The sequence below is a fragment of the Stegodyphus dumicola genome, chromosome 10, assembly GCF_044657685.1.
Source record: "Stegodyphus dumicola isolate Sdum_Otavi_A_Nest chromosome 10, ASM4465768v1".
Classification (NCBI taxonomy): domain Eukaryota; kingdom Metazoa; phylum Arthropoda; class Arachnida; order Araneae; family Eresidae; genus Stegodyphus; species Stegodyphus dumicola.
The window spans coordinates 107,791,605-107,812,110 of NC_140777.1; the positions used below are offsets into that span (position 1 = coordinate 107,791,605).

At 33.0% G+C, this 20,506-nt stretch overlaps 1 protein-coding gene across 2 annotated transcripts in view; it reads right to left on the reverse strand.

The window, feature by feature from the left end:
• Nucleotides 1-5,399, reverse strand: part of LOC146995064 (uncharacterized) — a 30,813-nt gene extending 25,414 nt beyond the window's left edge. Inside the window, exon 1 of one of the 2 annotated variants that reach the window (XM_085825375.1) lies at nucleotides 5,250-5,399. In XM_085825375.1, coding sequence (XP_085681501.1) covers nucleotides 5,250-5,274 — 25 coding nt within the window. In that variant the 5' untranslated portion in view covers nucleotides 5,275-5,399. Of the gene's footprint in view, nucleotides 1-1,918; nucleotides 2,079-5,249 lie in introns of those variants that run through there. The other variant, XM_085825374.1, reaches the window with a different exon arrangement.
• Nucleotides 5,400-20,506: the final 15,107 nt, after the last annotated feature.

Below are 20,506 nucleotides of genomic sequence, written 5' to 3' on the forward strand. Positions count from 1 at the left end.
GTAGTATACGTTGAGTATTTTCATGCATTTTCGTGAAATTTTTCTAATTTATGAGAAAAAAGCAGTGTACATGGATATAGTGAAGAGTGTGCGCAATGCCATTTTTGTGCAATTCAGGGATTTTTTTTTAAGTAAAAATAAGTCGACATGTACATGGTTTAGTGATATTTTAATTAAATGATAGTTATTTTGTGAATTTTATGTTTGTAGGAATTTGGTATACGTTTCAGTTGAAGTAAACGTGTATGGAAATAATTTAAATATTTGACACTAAGTATTTGTAACTATTTTTAATGTTTGCATATAAATTCGTTGGAGACGTTTATAATATAATAGATAATTTAGAGGTAAAAGCTTTTGGATATTTTATTTATTTTATACGTGGAAATGTTCATTCTTGGAAAGGGTATGTACTTTTTCGCGATCAGGTAATTTCATATATGTGCTTTTTACCGAGTTTAAAGATTCAGAAAATTTTCCTGCATTTTCATGCAAATTTTTGTAATTTATGAGAAAATAGCAGTCTAGATGGATAGAGTTAAGAGTGTGTGCAATGCCATTTTTGTGCAATTCTGGAATGATTTTTTTAAGTAAAAATAAGTTGGCGTGTACATGGTTTATGTGTATGTGTTATTTTGAAAAACGCGTAAGGAGTATGGTTTTGTGCACTTTTTCCCCAATATTGCAGTTAATATTTGTCATGATTAAGCAGTTTTGTTACATGAAATTTCTAGCATAAGTGTCATTCGGCTAGTAGATTGTTGGAAAAAGTGTTGAGTAAATAAAAAGAAAAGAAACATGTCTTTACTTCGTGAAGACAAAATGGCGGCGAAAAAAAATAGAGGGTTGCTGTAGCAGAGTTGGTCGCCAAAAAATTGCCAAGTTACCATAATCCAAAGATCAACCATATATTCTTTTCTGTGCTAACTTGAATTTAATAAAAATTTATTTTCGTACATCACGTTTAAGCGTTTAGTTTTACATCTACATGCATATTAGCTGTGAATTTTTACTACCATATGCTTAATATATTGTTTTATCTGCTAACTTGAATTTACATGCACTAAAAATCCCGTTTACGGCTCAGCTCATCGTCGATGAACTGCGAGCTTGGCGAGTAAGAATGCAACGGCGCCAACGGGTTCTCTGTGTATAAGATATATAACAAAATAAATGGGAGAAAAGAGGAAATCAATAGTTATATAACTCCTTATAAATATCAACAGAAAAATTTACACTTTTCATAGAGTGCTACTTTGGTAGACTAAAAGACTGAAATATGAATTACACACAAAGAATATACAAAGCATATTTAACGTTATTAGCCACTTTAGCCGAAACCATTATTAATTTTGACTAATTCCTAAAACATTTTGGTATACTGATTCTCCTGACGGCAGGGAACAATGCACACAATAACACAAGTTCACATCAGGGTCGTTAAATATCTGCTCAAAGATATTTCATCATGTGCATCAAAATCTACGATATAAAACACTATATACAATGAGACAATAAAAAAACGAGTACCACAGCTCTTTCCCAGTCGGTATGCACTGACTGATACAAAACAGAACAAACAAATAGAAATTTTCTTTAAAATCTGAAGATAAAAATCTCGTGGTCAGAAATCTACATATATAGGCTTAGGTAAAATAAAGGTTTAATGGTTGACTGAAAATGCAATAATCTAACATACGACAATAATGTGCAATATAGCATAAACACTGAACATGAATTAATCCTCACTTTTGTTTATGTATTAATTCTAATTCATTTTCAGAGCTCTTATTGTAATTCAGTAACCTGTCCGTTTTAGCATTAGTCATTACTTAATCATGAACATTTTAGAGTTTAACCTGTCAGTTTTACCCTTATTCAGTACACGAACGAAATATCAAACAAAATTTAAACTTACCTTTGCTAAATATTCTCAAGCTCATTTTATTTTCGAGAAATCCTAACAGCTTTACAAAAAAATGAAGTTGCAGATTTCAATCCTCACGCTGACGTTCTTCAAATTATTTAAGTATCACCTTGCAGCGATTAAAAGACACACCGTTCTGACGCTGTCGATTCTCGCGCTATTGTAGAGAAATTGTTGCCACTGAAGAGTAACTAAAACCAATCTTTGAGTATCGTCTAGCCAAAGAACATAGACGTTCTTCGGCCTAGCCCTAGCATGGCCTATGTCTATGCTTTACGCATGAGCAATGAGGAGCTGTTTTAGCGTTATTGTCCGTTATACAGAATTGGCAATGTATCATGGAGATTGGCAACTAAACAAAGAATCTCTAAGGCGAAGAATGAAAGCTTCCATAGACGCAATGTAAACCTGTTTCGCCTCTGCGCCGCTGTACCGAAGAGCCACGGCTATGCAGTGAAACACCAGCGCAGGGTGGAATTTAAACAGCGCAGTTCGAGGAGATAGCAAATTTTTTACTTTATAAATTGTTTTAATATCTTATTGCTTTCTTCATCACATTTTGAAAAAGTTTCACAGATTTGCTTAATTTTATTAAGATATGTATTCGTTAAAATGTGTATGTAAAAATCTCTAAACTCTTATATTACAGCCAGGGCTTAATTTCTAAAATTAGAAAAACTAGATATATAGAATACCATCAATCATCATCAAAAAAAAACGCCAAGTTACCATAATGTAAAGATCAGGATTATCTTTAGCTGATCTTTACATTATGGTAACTTGGCGTTTTTTGGCGAAAATTTGGCGACCAACTCTCCTACAGCAACCCTCTATTTTTTTCCCCCCGCCATTTTGTCTTCACGAAGTAAAGACATGTTTCTTTTCTTTTTATCTACTGAACACTTCTTCCAACAATCTACTAGCCGAATTACACTTATGCTAGAAATTTTATCTAACAAAACTGCTTAATCATGACAAATATTCACTGCAAAATTGGGAAAAAGTGCACAAAACCATACTCCTTACGCGTTTTTCAAAATAACACATACACATAAACCATGTACACGCCAACTTATTTTTACTTAAAAAAATCATTCCAGAATTGCACAAAAATGGCATTGCTCACACTCTTCACTATATCCATGTACACTGCTTTTTTCTCATAAATTAGAAAAATTTCACGAAAATACACGACAATTTTTTCAATCTTTAAACCCAGTAAAAAGAACATATATGAAATTACCTGATCGCGAAAAAGTATTTACCCTTTCCAAATATGAACATTTCCACATATAAAATAAATAAAATATCCAAAAACGTTTACCTCTAAATCATCTATTATGTTATACACGTCACCAACGAATTCATACCGCAAGCATTACAAATACTTAGTATCAAATATTTAAATTATTTCCATGCACGTTTACTTCAACTAAAACGTATACCAAATTCCTACAAACATAAAATTCACAAAATAACTATCATTTAATTAAAATATCACTAAACCATGTACAGGCCGACTTATTTTTACTTAAAAAAACATCCCAGAATTGCACAAAAATGGCATTGCGCACACTCTTCACTATATCCATGTACACTGCTATTTTCTCATAAATTAGAAAAATTTCACGAAAATACATGACAATTTTCTCAATCTTTAAACCCAGTAAAAAGAACATATATGAAATTACCTGATCGCGAAAAAGTATTTACCCTTTCCAAATATGAACATTTCCACATATAAAATAAATAAAATATCCAAAAACGTTTACCTCTAAATCATCTATTACATTATACACGTCACCAACGAATTCATACCGCGACCATTACAAATACTTAGTGTCAGATATTTAAATTATTTCCATGCACGTTTACTTCAACTAAAACGTATACCAAATTCCTACAAACATAAAATTCACAAAATAACTATCATTTAATTAAAATATAATTAAATTCAAAAACACTACTTAAAATATAAATGAGCACATACATTAAATTAATACATACATAAATACCCATTTCGAATTCACTTTAGTTACGGCCATGGGATCCAAAAATTCACGAACACTGTTTCACACAACACAGAATAAAGCCAAATACAAAAATTCCCGATTTCCCCCCTTTTCCGATTAAAGAACCGTAATTCGTCCATTAATATCACATGACATATCCCATGATCTCTCATTTCCCTCACACAAAATAATGCGTAATCGGAACTGAGTACTGCTCACATTATTACCAAAGTCCCAGATAGTAACCTTTATCGCCTCCAAAATGTCGCCAAACTACCAGTTACCATATTGTAAAGATCAACCCAAAATCTTCATATTTCAGAAGCAAACCGGTGAACAACTAAAGAATTAAAATGCTGCAAGTAAAAACAATAAAGGTGAAGTAAAAATTATAATTAATTATTCCATCAAGAGACAGCTTGAAGGCAAAATCAGAATTTTTTTTTTTTCAAAAATAAAAATTGTAAGAATGTAATGTCTAATAAAAGGTTGGGGAAACAGATTTGCATTATAAAATAAGATATATAACAAAATAAATGGTAGAAAAGAGGAAATCAATAGTTATGTAACTCCTCATAAATATCAACAGAAAAATTTACACTTTTCATAGAGTGCTACTTTGCTAGACTAAAAGACTGGAATATGAATCACACACAAAGAATATACGAAGCATATTTAACGTTAATAGCCACTTTAGCCGAAACCATTATTAAGTTTGACTAATTCCTATAACATTTTGGTATACTGATTCTCCTGATGGCAGGGAACAATGCACACAATAACACAAGTTCACATCATGGTCGTTAAATATCTGCTAAAACATATTTCATCATGTGAATGAAAAATCTACGATATGAAACACTATATACAATGAGACAATAATAAAAACGAGTACCACAGTTCTTTCCCAGTCGGTAAGCACTGACTGAAAAAAAAACAGAACAAACACATAGAAATTTTCTTCAAAATCTGAAGATAAAAATCTCGTGGTCATAAATCTACATATATAGGCTTAGGTGAAATAAAGGTTTAATGGTTGACTGAAAATGCAATAATCTAACATACGACAATAATGTGCAATATGGCATAAACACTGAACATGAATTAATCCTCACTTTTGTTTATGAGAAATAGATATTTGTATCTCTTCCGTATTAATTCTAATTCATTTTCAGAGCTCTTATTGTAATTCAGTAACCTGTCCGTTTTAGCATTAGTCATTACTTAATCATGAACATTTTAGAGTTTAACCTGTCAGTTTTACCTTTATTCAGTACACGAACGAAATATCAAACAAAATTTAAACTTACCTTTGCTAAATATTCTCAAGCTCATTTTATTTTCGAGAAATCCTAACAGCTTTACAAAAAATGAAGTTGCAGATTTCAATCCTCACGCTGACGTTCTTCAAATTATTTAAGTATCACCTTGCAGCGATTAAAAGACACACCGTTCTGACGCTGTCGATTCTCGCGCTGTTGTAGAGAAATTGTTGCCACTGAAGAGTAACTAAAACCAATCTTTGAGTATCGTCTAGCCAAAGAACATAGACGTTCTTCGGCCTAGCCCTAGCATGGCCTATGTCTATGCTTTACGCATGAGCAATGAGGAGCTGTTTAAGTGTTATTGTCCGTTATACAGAATTGGCAATGTATCATGGAGATTGGCAACTAAAGACATGCTGTTACTCCACTAAATTTTGTCATGTTGCAGAGGTTAAGCTTGAAACGTTGAAGAAGTTAAGCTGTTACCGATTATAACATGACAAAAGGTTTCGTTTATTGAGATTATAAAGTACACTATCTAGGGCTATCTGCCTAAAGGGAGGGATGCCTTCGTGGAGGACGTTCTAAGGAAAACTGGCTTGTATACACATTACACATGGGGAAAACCACGAAAACGTCCATGCAGCCAGCATGTTTGCGGGATTTGAACCTCGGATCGAACTATCAGTGTTCAGTGACTTTACCGCTCAGCTGCTGGTGGACCCCATGAAAAAAGGAGCAGTTGATATAGTCGACGAAATGGGTGGCACTTACTCTGTGGCCAGAGTATCAAACCGATGGCCTATGGGCATATTTTTTTGTTTGTTTTGTTTTTTGCTATTAAATATTGCCAGCATAAATTCAAAGATCTTGCTTTTATCTGTTAAAACTCCACCTGAGAAGTTCAGAAGTAGGAGGCACTTCTGATTTGGCCTTTGCACTTTTAGATCCTCATTTAAAATCACGACAGAAACAGAAGGAATACAACGAAGATTCTCTTGAAGATTCGCAAACAAAGAAAAGAAAATTATGTTACCGGAGATGTTACATGCGCTCAAGAGAAAAAGACAGAAAATCAAAAACTATATGTCTGAAGTGTAAAAAAAATATACTATGTCAAGAACACTGTGAAATAGAATCTTCATTCAAACTACAAAATATCTAATTCTTCTTCAGCCTAATTGATTTGAAAATTAATTATATAACTCATTGTACATGTAATAATTCTGCATAATTTGGATTATAATTGCGTTCAAAAATAAAAAACACAAATTTCTCATAGAAATCAATGATTCCTAGTCATACGAAGAAAACGTAAGTACTTTTGATTTATTTGTCATTAATTTTAAAAGTAACATTATTTTTAAGCAATTTTAAATAATAAATGTTATAATTAATATAGAATGCATTATTTTACATTATTACATTTGTACGTCGTTTCATTGCGACGCGCGTTCTCGTGTTACATAATAATACAGCGCGCGTCCTCCCGGGTTAACTATACACCGCTAAATGTCATGGTTAACCTATTTATTTTACTTCTATATGCTATATATCTTATAACTTGAGTGTATACCGCTCAAATCAACGCTTGCATATGTTAAATATCGTGCAACGTAACTAACTATACACTGCTAAAATCATGGCCGATTAGCCGTTGATGAGCTTGCCGAAGAAATACACACCGGCGCCAACGGATCCGCTGCGGAAGCGCCAACGGATCCTTTGCGGAAGAAAACCCTTTGTATCTCTTTCTGTATTAATTGTAATTCATTTTCACAGCTTTTATTGTAATTCAGCAACCTGTCCGTTTTAGCATTAGTCATTACTTAATCATGAACATTTTAGAGTTTAACCTGTCGGTTTTACCCTTATTCAGTACACGAACGAAATATCAAACAAAATTTAAACTTACCTTTGCTAAATATTCTCAAGCTCATTTTATTTTCGAGAAATCCTAACAGCTTTACAAAAAAATGAAGTTGCAGATTTCAATCCTCACGCTGACGTTCTTCAAATTATTTAAGTATCACCTTGCAGCGATTAAAAGACACACCGTTCTGACGCTGTCGATTCTCGCGCTATTGTAGAGAAATTGTTGCCACTGAAGAGTAACTAAAACCAATCTTTGAGTATCGTCTAGTCAAAGAACATAGACATTCTTCGGCCTAGCCCTAGCATGGTCTATGTCTATGTTTTACGCATGAGCAATGAAGAGCTGTGTTAGCGTTATTGTCCGTTAAACTGAATTGGCAATGTATCACGAGATTGGCAACTAAAGACATGCTCTTATTCCACAAATTTTGTCACGTTGCAGAGGTTAAGCTTGAAGCGTTGAAGAAGTTAAGCTGTTACCGATTTTTGACCGCGTCTGGCATGAGGGTCTAATTTTCAAGCTCTGTTCCCTTGGCTTCACCAAAACTTTAACGTGTCTCATCTACTCATTCCTGAAAGGCAGAAGTTTTCATGTTTCTGTCGGAAATGAGATTTCTGAAGTCAAACGAATTCATGCCGGCGTCCCACAAGGGTGAATTTTATGTCCGATCTTATATCTCTTCTTTGTGGCTGACTTCCCTAAAACAGGCTTTAACTACAATTACTTCATTGGCTGTTATGCATATGTTACGGCGCGTGTTGTAAAATCTATGTGTCCTAATCAAGCTGTCAGTAAACTTCAACAAGTCATGCTGCAAATAGAATTTTAGTGTACCAAATGGCATATTTCAGTTAACGCAGATATATCCAAACTGTTCATTATCCGAAAGAAGAACTCTACCACTGAAAAGCTTAAGCTATTTGACACAGAAGTTCATAGAGTACGTTAGACGAATTACCTTGGCGTTATTATTAATGATAAATTTTCCTGGAAGGATCACCTGACTTGTGTCAGGGGAATAATATTAGGAGTCATTCAGAGTCTTAACCCACTTATTAACGAGCACTCTAAACTGGACTTAAGAAGAAAACAGCACTTATACATCTCTGTTATACGGCCAATCTTCACGTATGCATCCCCAGCGTGGGCATCAGTTAGAGACAGGGTCATATCTAAATTAAAAATTACACGGAACAAGTTGCTGCGCATCTTCACGAATGCGCATTATTTCGTATCTAATAAGACTTTACACAAGTATTTGAAAATTGAAACTGTCATATAGCATCTTCATCGCTTAAACTCCAGCTTTTTCCAGAAAGCAGCTACATGCCCTCACATGTCAAAATTACATGTATTTGACTGCATTCCACTACCGGAAGATAAACCACTACCGGAAAAAAGACCGCTGGCAGCCCATTTAGCCAGAGATCTGAACTTTCCTGCATAAAGTACAATATTCCTGTATATAGTTGTATATATTGTTTATAGTTTTTATGAATACATTTCTCATTATTTCATCGAAACTTCTATATGATATCTTATCTTCCAAATTGCACTTTTGTCACTGTAACTCAATATATCTGCAAATGTATTCTTTTGAGAGTTTGTATTTCTACAAACTCGTTCTGTCATGTAGTATACTCTCACAGTAGCTTATCATAAAAACTCATGATTGCTTTACCTTTCACTGCTCCGTCTGCGGGGCGTCTTCTAGTTTGGCCTAATTCCTAGGCTTGCGGCATCTTGCTCGCCCCCCTTCTGCCTCACCTCATTCTCTTAACTCCTACCACGTCAGACTTCCTGCCGTCATGTGCCTACTGGCTCTCCTCATGAGCTGGAAACAGCGCGCTACTTCAGCCATACTTGTTTGGATCGGATCGGATCGCTGTTACCGATTTTTATATTTAGCGTGATTAGTATAAAAGGCAATTTTGTATGTTTGGAATGCTCGAAGACCTATTTCCGATTACCTTTTGGATTACCACTAAGGTAAGATAATGTAATCATGAATACGAAAAGAAAGGGCCAGAATATGTTATTTTGCTGAATGCCTGTTAAAAGATGAACTTTTATGATAACTGTAAATATAAAATAAAAAAACAAATTTGTAAAATGAGGTTAAATTAATAGATTATGTTAAGTATTCAAGAATTATGGGCCTAGAATGAGACATGCCTTTGTGGAAAGCATGAATTTGAAAAGAAATATCAAACATTTGGAAATCAATGTAAAATACAGATAAGTTAATTGATTATTGCACGTTACAAAAACCTACAGCATTAATTAAAGCAGTTCAGAAACATCAACACGAATGAAAAGAAAAATCTGCAGGTTTCAGATTTTAAATTACGTCCAATGGGGCGTCTTTTTTAACGTTTTGTATGTTAGCTTTATTTATTAAATATCGTGGTCTTCGCACTTAAACCATAAAATTTAATTCACCGCAACATAGTGATGCAACGCAAAACGAAAACAATAGTCCTTCAGGAACAAAGCCTCTTTGGACTAATTAAGTCTGTTTCCCCATACGCTTTTTCAAGTCCCCAGTAAATAAATTATGGCATATTTGGGCACAAAGCTCACCCCATGCGCTTTCTAAAGTCCCCAGTAAATAATTGCTCGCATAATTGGGCACAAAGTGAACAAATTTCACACACTCCGCGGTACTTCACTTTGGCATCCCTGAAGCTTGAATTGCGAATTCATCGCCAAGCCAAACATACTTATAGATGTTCTCAAGGTTTCTAATTCTTTGGCCACGATTAAAATGTTAACAATATGCTTACTGCGCATGCGTGAAGTATAAACTATGCTACATGTAAACGTTACTTCTGTTTATTTTTAGTATTTAGATTGTGTTGAAGTTAGCAGTGCAATTGAAAACTTTGCCTTTCAATCCATATCAGAAACAGTGCGGCAATCCATATTTATGCAAAATATGGTGTGAAATGACGAAAAAGTAATATTTAAATGTCGCAGATGTCGGCATTTTCTCTTTTCTCATAATCAAATCTCTGATTCACATGGTGAAATGTTATTTTCAAATGAAAAACGTTCCAAAAGTTGTAACCCTATCGCTAATGTCTTTTATTTGAAAGAAGAATGTATACCTTCGTGGTTGAAAAATCAAGTTGATGGAGGCAATTGGACGAAAGGCAAATTATTTTGTCCAACCTGTAAATGTCGTATTGGATCATTCGATTTTGTCAACGGCTCAAAATGCAGTTGTGGAACTCATGTATTACCGTCCTTGCATGTGGTGTCATGTAAATTGGATTGTGAACGGACATAATTCACTTTGTTCGCAGAATAGTTTTCTGAAGAAGTTGATTCACTGTATATTATTCAAAGTTTGCTATTAAAATGATACAAAGGTTGTTTACTTACTTGAAATCATTTTGTTTTAAAAATGATTATCCTGGTGAAACATATTAGCCATATTATTACATCTGTATATATATTTTATACATATACTCTAAAGAATAGTCATCACCGAAGCAATAACAATTAATAAGGAAAAGAGAGGAATCTGCACTTTTGCTGCTAGCTTGTAACATGATAATAAACCAAAAAGTAAAATTTGAATTATTATACATATATGTGTGTGTGTATGTGTTAGCAATTAATTAGTTCCTTTATTTAAAACACATTCCGTCAAAACATTAATTGTTAAATACTTGCTTTATTCAGAAACATTACCGTCAACATTACTGCTCAAAAAACTTACAGTTCAAAATATTATCGTTCTGAAAAATACTGTTGTTGCCAATCGAGAAAATACATTTTAAATAAAATTAATACGTTGCGTTTACATTCGGGCATCCTGACTTAGTTAAGACCTCGGAACATTAAGAACTTATATTAAAAAAAATTAAATCTCTAATATTAATGTTTATAGTTCGAAAGTCTTTAGCTGTCATATAGATTCACCGTCGTTTTCTATTCTTTTTCCGTGTCCTAGATTTAGTAATATGCGGCGTGTTGTTATCGTTATCCCCAGTAACACTAATGTCATCACCATCATCATCGTCTTCTTCTGATTCAGCTTGACACTGCCATGACTTTAAATGGCTCACATGAGCTGTCGTACTAAAGAAATGTCCTTTCACCTTCTCTTCTAATTGAGTCACTCTATAGGTATCACTTGGTAAAACTTCTGTAACTACCAAAGGTCCTCGATACTTTTGTTGTGTTTTGGTTGATTCTCCAGTTGATTTAGGTACTCTTCTCATAACTACTATTTCTCCTCGTTCGAATGTTAAAGAATTGCTTTTCTTCTTGTCATAATTTGCTTTCATTTTCATCTGCATATCTTCAATTCTCTTTCTAGCTTCATTCTGTAAGATTACTGGATTCTCCCATTCATCTGCGTCTTCATCTGTAATCTTCCTTATCAATCCGTCGTTAAATTTTGGTGAATAACCGTGAAGCATTTCGAAAGGAGTTTTATTTGTAGTCTTATTTATCATATTGTTTAGATTTCTTTCGCATTCCTTAATCTTTTTGTCCCAGTCTCTCTGATTCGGATTTTCCATACTCGTTTTAATCGTAGCCAAAATTTTTCGATTTGCTCTTTCCACCATTCCATTACCACTTGGATGTTGAGTTGAATTGAGTGTATGACTGATTCCATTATTTTGACAGTACTTTCGAAATTCCTTTGCTGTGAAACATGTTCCTCTATCACTGATAATTTTTTCTGGTAACCCAAAATCATCTACAAAACTCTTCAATGCAACTAACACATACTTGGTTGCAGTACTTTTCATAGGATATAAGCGTGTAAATCTCGTAAAATTATCAATTATTACAAATAATTCTGTAATTCCTCTTGAACTTTTTACGAATGGTCCTAAATGATCTATATGTATAAATGCAAAAGGTCTTCTACCAGGTCTAATTGGATGCAATACTCCTTGTTTCTTACCACTAGGCAGATTATTTACTAGGCATTCGAAACACATCGAAATGTGACGCATAACATATCGTTTCATTCCTTTAAACCAGTATGATTCCTTGATTTTGGCAACAGTTCTGTCTGCTGAAAAATGTCCCAAAAGATCGTGAAATTTTACTAGAATACATTTTCTCATCGATTTAGGTATGACATATAACAATTTCTCCTTTTCCTAATCTTTCACTTTACGAAACAATCGATTATTCTTCAAGACGTAATTTTCAGTTACATATTTCTCTGCATTCGTTCTATAATTTATCTTTTCTTTAAAATGTCTATTAATTTGCGTAATTCTGGATCTGAATGCTGAATCATAAGAATTTGTTCATCTATCGTTAGCGTTAAACAAACTTCCAAATTGTTTTCAATTATAGAGTCTAAAGTTTCTTCTGGCTGATCAACTGGCGATCGGCTCAATGCATCTATGTGACTCATTCTTTTGCCTTGCCTGTGCTTTATTTCAAGATTGTATTCCTGGATCAGATTACTCCACCTTGCTATCTGAGGATTTGAAGTTTTCTTCGCGTTTAAATAAACTAAAGCTTGGCAGTCTGTAATTACCGTAAATCGGATCCCAATTAAAAATTGTCGAAGTCGTGTCAAAGTCCAAACTATAGCCATTAATTCTAATTTGCTTGAATGATAATTCTTTTCTGTTTCTGTTGTTCCTTTATTTACACAATAAACTAAATGCCACTTTCTATCTTCACCTTTTTGCAACAGCATTCCTGCCAGTCCTTTGTTGCTCGCGTCTGTGTGCACTTCAGTCTCTGCTTCGGGATTATATAATGCTAGTATTGGTTCATTAGTTAAATGATCCTTTAAAGTACTGAATGCTTCTTGCTGATCTTCGTTCCAATGAAATGTTTCATCCTTCCTCGTCAGTCTCGTTAGCGGCTCAGCTTTCTCTGCGTATTTCGGTACAAACCTTCTAAAGAAACTTGTAAGACCTAAAAATTGTTTAACTTCATGTTCATTGGTTGGTTTAGGAAAGTTTAATATGGCTCGTACTTTTCTTGGTCCAGGTTTCATACCATTTGATTTTATTAGAAATCCCAAATACTCAACTTCATCTTTTCCAAATTCGCATTTTGTCAGTTTCAATGTCAGCATTGCTTCTCTCAATCTATCAAACACTTTCCTAAGTTTTTCCATCATTTCTTCCCAAGATTTAGCCGGAATTAATATGTCGTCCAAATAGCACAACACTTCTTTATTAAGCAATGGACCTAAAACTTGATTCATAAGTCTCTGCAATTCTGCAGGTGCATTAGCTAACCCAAAGATCATACGTTCAAATTGACCAGTATCATCTGGAGTGATGAAAGCTGTTTTCAGTTTCGCTTCTTCAGTTAAAAGAATCTGCAAATATCCATGAGCTAAGTCCAATGTAGTGAAAACTTTACACTCACTAAGACATTCAAGAAGATCATCTATCCTAGGGAGTGGAAATTTATCTTTAACAGTTTGCGAATTCAACTTTCTATAATCTATCACTAATCGTAATTCACCTGTTTTTTTCTTTACGAGTAAAACTGGACTAGCATACGGAGATCTTGTTTCAGTAACAATTCCATATTTCTTCCATTCATTTATTATCTTCTTTATGGAAGCACGCTCTTCGGCATTGGTTTTATACGACTTCATGCAAATAGGCTTACTCCCTTCAATTTCTTTAATATCCATTTTTGTTAAGTTTGTACACCCTAATTCCTCCATATTTAATGCAAAACAATCTCGATACTCATTTATCAAATGTAAAACTTCCTGTTTTCTTTCTGGCGTAGTATTGTTATTAACTTTAACTTCTTCTAAAGTAATCGGTCTCCTAAACTTCTTAATTTCATTTATTATCAGTATTTCCTTTTGACTTGAATTTTCAGTTTTCTGATCTGAACTTGGTTCAACTAATTCTGCTACTTCCGCTCTACCGATACATTGATTCTCTTTCAAAATTAGTTTTCGATCGCTGTAGTTGGTGACTGGTATTACTGTTTCTCTCTGTATTACTTCCAATAATGAGCCTAACTCATCTTCCGATCCACTTATTAAAACATAACCGTTATTTATTTCATCAGTTTTAACTTTCACGAAATTAACCGTATTACTTTCGATTTGAGTTTCTTGGGAAGCCTTCAGTTTAATTCGCGGAGTGTTGCTATCATTTTGCAACTGCGAAAATGGGCAGTCATTAGCATAGCGTATGTGCAAGGTAGTACCTATCTTGGCGTATGCAATATGTGGTAAATCAATCCATGTTCGACCAACTAATAAGTCGCATGGTTGCGTTTCATCTCCTACAATTAGAACTGTAATGTCCTTTCCTTCCACATTATCAATCTCTAAGTTACTTTTCCCAATGTTCTAGCGGCTGGTTTATTCTGGTTCCCAAAGCCAAACAATTCCTCCACATCAGGTTTTACGATAAGATTCAGTCTCTTAGCCGCAGACTGTTTCAATAAACACGAACTAGAACCCGTATCTATGATTGCAGTAATTTCTTCCCCATTATTGATGCGAGCATACTTTAAATATACAGCTGGTGAAACACCTGAATTCTGGTCCACGGATAAATTATTTTTAACATTTGTCAAGTCTGGATTCTTAGACGTACACTTTTTAAAGTATGACCCTTTTCATTACATTTCCTGCAAATAATTTCTTTTTTAGGTTGAGGACAATCCGTCGCTATATGTCCATAATCCAATTGAAGCATTTCGGCTCACCCTTTTCATTGCGGATGCCAGAATTATATTCTCTTTTCCTTTCGTCTGTTTTATAAAACTTATCTCTCAGATTGTATTTATTATCAAAACTGTTTTTAAAACCCACTTTGAAATTATCATCTGTCTGCATGAAATCGTTAACATTTCTTTGTCTTGAATACTGATTATAGGATCCTTCATAAAATTTAGAACCAGATTTGGGCTTAGAATTATGCCTAAAAGTTTTATTTTCTACTTGAAGTACTTTTATCCCTGCCCGAATATTTTCATATTCATCTAGTTTTTCAGCCAACTCTTCAGGATTAATGAATTTAGACCAATCATCAATGAAATGGTCTCGGATAGCAGCGGGGACCCTTTTCTTTAATTGATCAGTAATAATAAGTTGTTTTAAAGAGTCAAAATCTGTTACATTTAATCCAGCAAGCCACTCTTCAAAATAATTTTTTAATTCAAACGTGAAGTCCTTGCACGTATTACGCAATGTTTTAATATGATCAACGAACTTTTGCCGAAACTGTTCAGGGCTTAACTTAAATTTTCTCAGTAGTAGTTGCTTAACGTGCTTATAGTCGTTAGCTTTTTCTTCTGATTCACGGGCAATTAATTGAGTTATTTCATAAGGCAATAGACACAACAGCTGAGAAACCCAGTTTTGTTCTTCTAACCCAATACATTGTGCCTGTCTCTCAAATAAAACTAGATAAAAACTTATATCACCTTCATTCAAATCATACTTATGCATTAATTTACTCATATCACAAATATTACTTCTACTAACATTAGAAGGAACAGAATCATTTACATTACTACTTCTGATTTCCGCTTCTATTTTCAATTTTTCAAGTTCAAATGCTCTTTGATTATCTTTTTCTTCCATTTCAAATGCTCTTTGCTTATCTTTTTCTAAAATTTCCATTTCAAATGCTCTTTGCTTATCTTTTTCTTTTTCTAAAATTTCTAACTTTTCCCTGTCTAAACGATCATTTATAATTCTATCTAGCATTTGTTTAGTAAAGTCTTCGTTATAATTCTTACTATTCAAAATCATATCTCTTAAGCCTACAATTTTAATATCAGAAGGGACATCTACATCAAGTTCCAAAGCAAGTTCTTTTAAATCACATTTCTTGCCTCTTGCCAAATAAGCCATCTTAAACTTCAATTTTCAAATACTAATACAATAATTATACTTAAGTCTTTCCGTTTAATACTTAGACATAACATAAACAGTTTATAAATTCACGTACCTTTCTACTTTCAGTTTTGGCGAGCTTCCGTATTCAGTTTAGGCTTAGCGTACGTTAAGGCAATACGTTGTTAAATCTAGATAATAATTCTAGTTTATCCCACTTCTGAAATGTTAGCAATTAATTAGTTCCTTTATTAAAAACACATTCCGTCAAAACATTAATTGTTAAATACTTGCTTTATTCAGAAACGTTACCGTCAACATTACTGCTCAAAAAACTTACAGTTCAAAATATTATCGTTCTGAAAAAAACTGTTGTTGCCAATCGAGAAAATACATTTTAAATAAAATTAATACGTTGCGTTTACATATGTATGTGCACGCGTGTTTGCATGAAAGGTAATAAATAATGTGCAAAAAGTATACATAACTAGTTTATTACTTTTGGCAATTTTGTATATTCTGGTATCAAAAAGCTAATAATGTTCTCAATTGTCATCTGATCTGAAAATATATGGTTGTTTAATTTTTAAAGTTATCATTATTTCTCTTTGTTGAATCCTAGCAAAGCCCACACCCTTGGTGTGAATGATTTTGGTTATGCCACGTATCGATGTGTACATGGGCAAAGTCAAAGGAGTGTGCAATGGAGAGTTTCTTCAATTCTGTGATGTTTTTTTAAGTGAAAATTGGTCGAAGTGTACATGGATGCCGAGTTTGTGCAATTCTTTGATTTGTTATATTCAAGTTGATGATGATTTTTGAGAAACGCACGAAGCAGTGTGCACTTTCCCAGTTTCTCGCCAAGGGTGTGGGTTCTCGTAGGATTTTACCATTTCCCTTAGTTATCGAAAAGAAAATTTTGTCCCGTGGTGTAAATAAATGGCTTAGAGTGAACTCTTTGCAGATAAATGTCAAGGTAACTATTTTTTTGGCTTCAGTGCAAAAATGTGCTCTTTAATATAGAGGTATATCAGTGATCAGGTGTATACGATCACTTAACACAAGTAGATTATTCCTAAGGTACACACCTGTATGGTGGATCAATTAGATGAGCCCATATGTGTGAAGCCCCTCTTGGCATTCCGTCATAAGCTCTGGTTAGAGCAGAATTAATTCCTGCTGTAAACCATAATATGCAACCAAAGCATTAGATTATTTTAAATCTGACTGGGCCATATGAGCTTTTTCTTCTTCTTCTTCTTCTTTGTATATATATATATATATATATATATATATATATTAATTACCAAAAAATAACTACCAGTGCTCAGATTCTTCTCAATAAATTTAAAGCACTCCATAAAAGACTAAAAATACAACCCCAGAAATATAACAACAGGTTTGCAAATCTCTATGCCCTTACCGAAATTTCATAAGTCTCCAATTAAATTCAGGTTCATAGCGAATAGTACAAAAAGTTATCTCAAAGAAATAGATTATCTCTTTGCACAAAAACTTCGTATGATACGTGACCTAATCAATAACTATGATTTTGAGGGTTTGCATTGCAACTGGATGATCTCTAGTAATGAACTAGTTCTTAAAACTATGAATTCACTTAAAATAGAACATATCCAATGCTACGACTTCGAAAACCTTTACACATCTCTACCACTCGAAGAAATTTTTACAAGTTTATTTGCTCTTCCAGATTTATTTCCACAAATTTCTACTATTCTCAGCAACGAAAAATGGCAGCTATTCCTTACCAGCGTACTCTTCAATAATTTTATTCAATTTGACAATAACATCTATAAACAAGTACAGGGTATCCCTATGGGCGGAAATTTTTCAACTTCAGTATGTGAATTATTCCTGTTTACTAAAGAATTGACCTATGTACGTTCACTCAGTACGGAAGAACGTCTCTTTTTCCAACACATCTATAGATATATTGATGATGTCATTGCGTTTAATAACTACAACAAAATAGAAATAGCTAATATCTACCCTGCTTGCTTAAAACTTAATAAAACCAATACAAAACAGCATAATGTAGTCTACCTTGATTTACATATTATAGATTACCATTTTATTAAAGTTTACGACAAAAGAAGAGAATTTAATTTTTCCACATTTAAATTAACTAACTGGAACTCAAATATTTCCAAAAGAGTCATACTCAACACAATTTATTCACAGCTACTTAGAATAAAAAGAATTTGCAATACTGCGGAACACTTACAAGAAGAAATACTATACTTCGTAACTATTTTAAAAAGTAACCTAATACCTCATAAAATAATTAAAAATTCCCTTACAAAAGCTGGCATTAGCCTTGCCTATTTTTAGATTTTTTGAATTAAGTAATGATTTTTTATGCCTAAAGCTACGGACGGTTTAAGAAGGATGACTAATTCAGAGAATCTATTGTAAAAATGTACAGATAATTCTTGTTTATTCATTCTCTTTCCTCCAAAATTTTGGCATTTTAATCTTAAATACTATTGTGTACATAGTTTTAAATTTCTATAATGACCAATTTTACTGCTTTTATTAACAAATCGGGCTTTTTTCGTTTTTCATAGTAGCTTGATCGCCCGCTAGCTTGAAGAATTACGTCTTTTTTAACAAATGACTGTTTTTTCCTTTTACTCTTGCTTTAGTGGCCAAGTTTTTATAGTTTTAGCTGAATTAGCCATTTTCACTTCGAAAAAAAAATTTTTCCATCCTACTACAAGCCAAGCGCCATTTTTGAGATCTTTACACGTTTTTCCGAGGTTTCCGGCCCCCTTCGATAATAGGAGACGAGTTGCAGATAACGAAAATCTCTTCGAATTGGCTAAATGCCCACAGAACTTCGCTCCCCCCTACATACGTCATCCGAATGAAAGACACAGAAAGAACTGCAGCCATTTTTCTACAAGTTTTAAGAGGGACAGCTTTGCATCGCCACAGGTCAGTTTTCGTTTCTTTTGTTACAATTTTTTCTTGGTCTTAGCAAGACTCACTTAGTTGTTCTCATCTTAATTTTTGTTTTATTTTATTTTAATTACAGGTTTTCATTACAGATTTCTAAAATCTATAATTTAAAAATTAAATTGTTAATCTTTAAGCTTGCAGGCCCAGCCCGTATGTTTTTGTATTTTTAGGACTAATAGCTCATCGCTATTTATTTTCGTTTTTATTTTTATTTTAATTTCGATTTTAGTCTAGATTTAGGAAGTTTAGGTAGTGTTTAACATATTTTAACACCTTAATGTGTCATTCTGTGCGGACGCGTCGGGAAATTGGAACAGAGAATTGAGACTATTAAAATTTCCAAGACACTTTGTCTAAATTTAAAAAAACATTTTAGCGAAAAAGTTTCAATTGTCTGTTTCGGCGAAACGCGTAATGGGGTTAGCTTGATTCGACGTTCAAATAAATGAAATTTCCCTTGAAAAGCCAGTTTGGAAGTCGAATTGGGCTAATTTACCATTTTCCGCTTACTTTTTATCTGTTTCTGTTTTTTTAGTGTTTTACATGTCTAATGGTTTGATTTTCATATGTATTAATTTTTTTAAAACGTGTTGAACCTTTTGGAGCAGCAGCTCTTGGTAACTTTTAGGCGAGCTTACTACAATTTTTTATATTTTACTTATTTTGCAGCATATTGCGCAAGATGTTTTCTAGACCAAAATTGTTTTTTTTTAAATTATAATTACTACTTTGCTTAATATATATATATATATATATATATATATATGTATGTATATATTATGATGCACAACTTGATTGATTACTAGCTAGTTTCCTTAGAAAGACCTCCATGGAAACATTTCATCTGTTAGGCAGGTAACCATGTTGCTGTACATAATTGAATAATTTAATTTCTTTGGATGGATAAAGTTGTAAGCTTTTTAATTAATTTTTATAAGACCAATAATACAGGAGAAAACAAAAAGAAGCATTGGAAAAATGGTAACTTGAGAATGGGATATTAAAAGTAAAATGTGTTATTAATTATATGACAAAATAAAACCAAAATATATTATTTTACATGAGATAAAATAGTAGAAACAAATCGCTATATGTAAATAAATTTTCTGTTGATTTTTCTACATTATTTTGAAAATAGAATTTTAAATAGTTTCTGTATCACTTAAACAGATTGCAGATATTTGATACTGAAATCACATACCCCCCGTTTAACCTTTACTTTGACAGTATTTAAAATTACCAGTAAAATAAATTTAAAACTGTACTAAGATTTAATCTTCATGGATGATGTGTACTTTCAGTCAAATTGAGGAGCTACAGGGACATCACATTGATGTTCATCAGCATGTGTTCATTTTAATGTCTATTCTATTTATATATTTTTGATGGAATCCTTTTAACAAATTCATCTCGTATCTAGATTCAGAGTTTTACATTTTATATAATAATCTTTTAAGTGTATTTTAAGTCTGTGAGGGAAAAAAATTATGTACTTTTCACTAATCTAATATTATAATAATTGATAAATGAGCCAATTCTGAATATTTAACAGGGGAAAAAATTTTTAATTTAATAATCTATTTTTAATTTACACAGGAAAAAAAAAATTATTTTGGTGCTATTTCA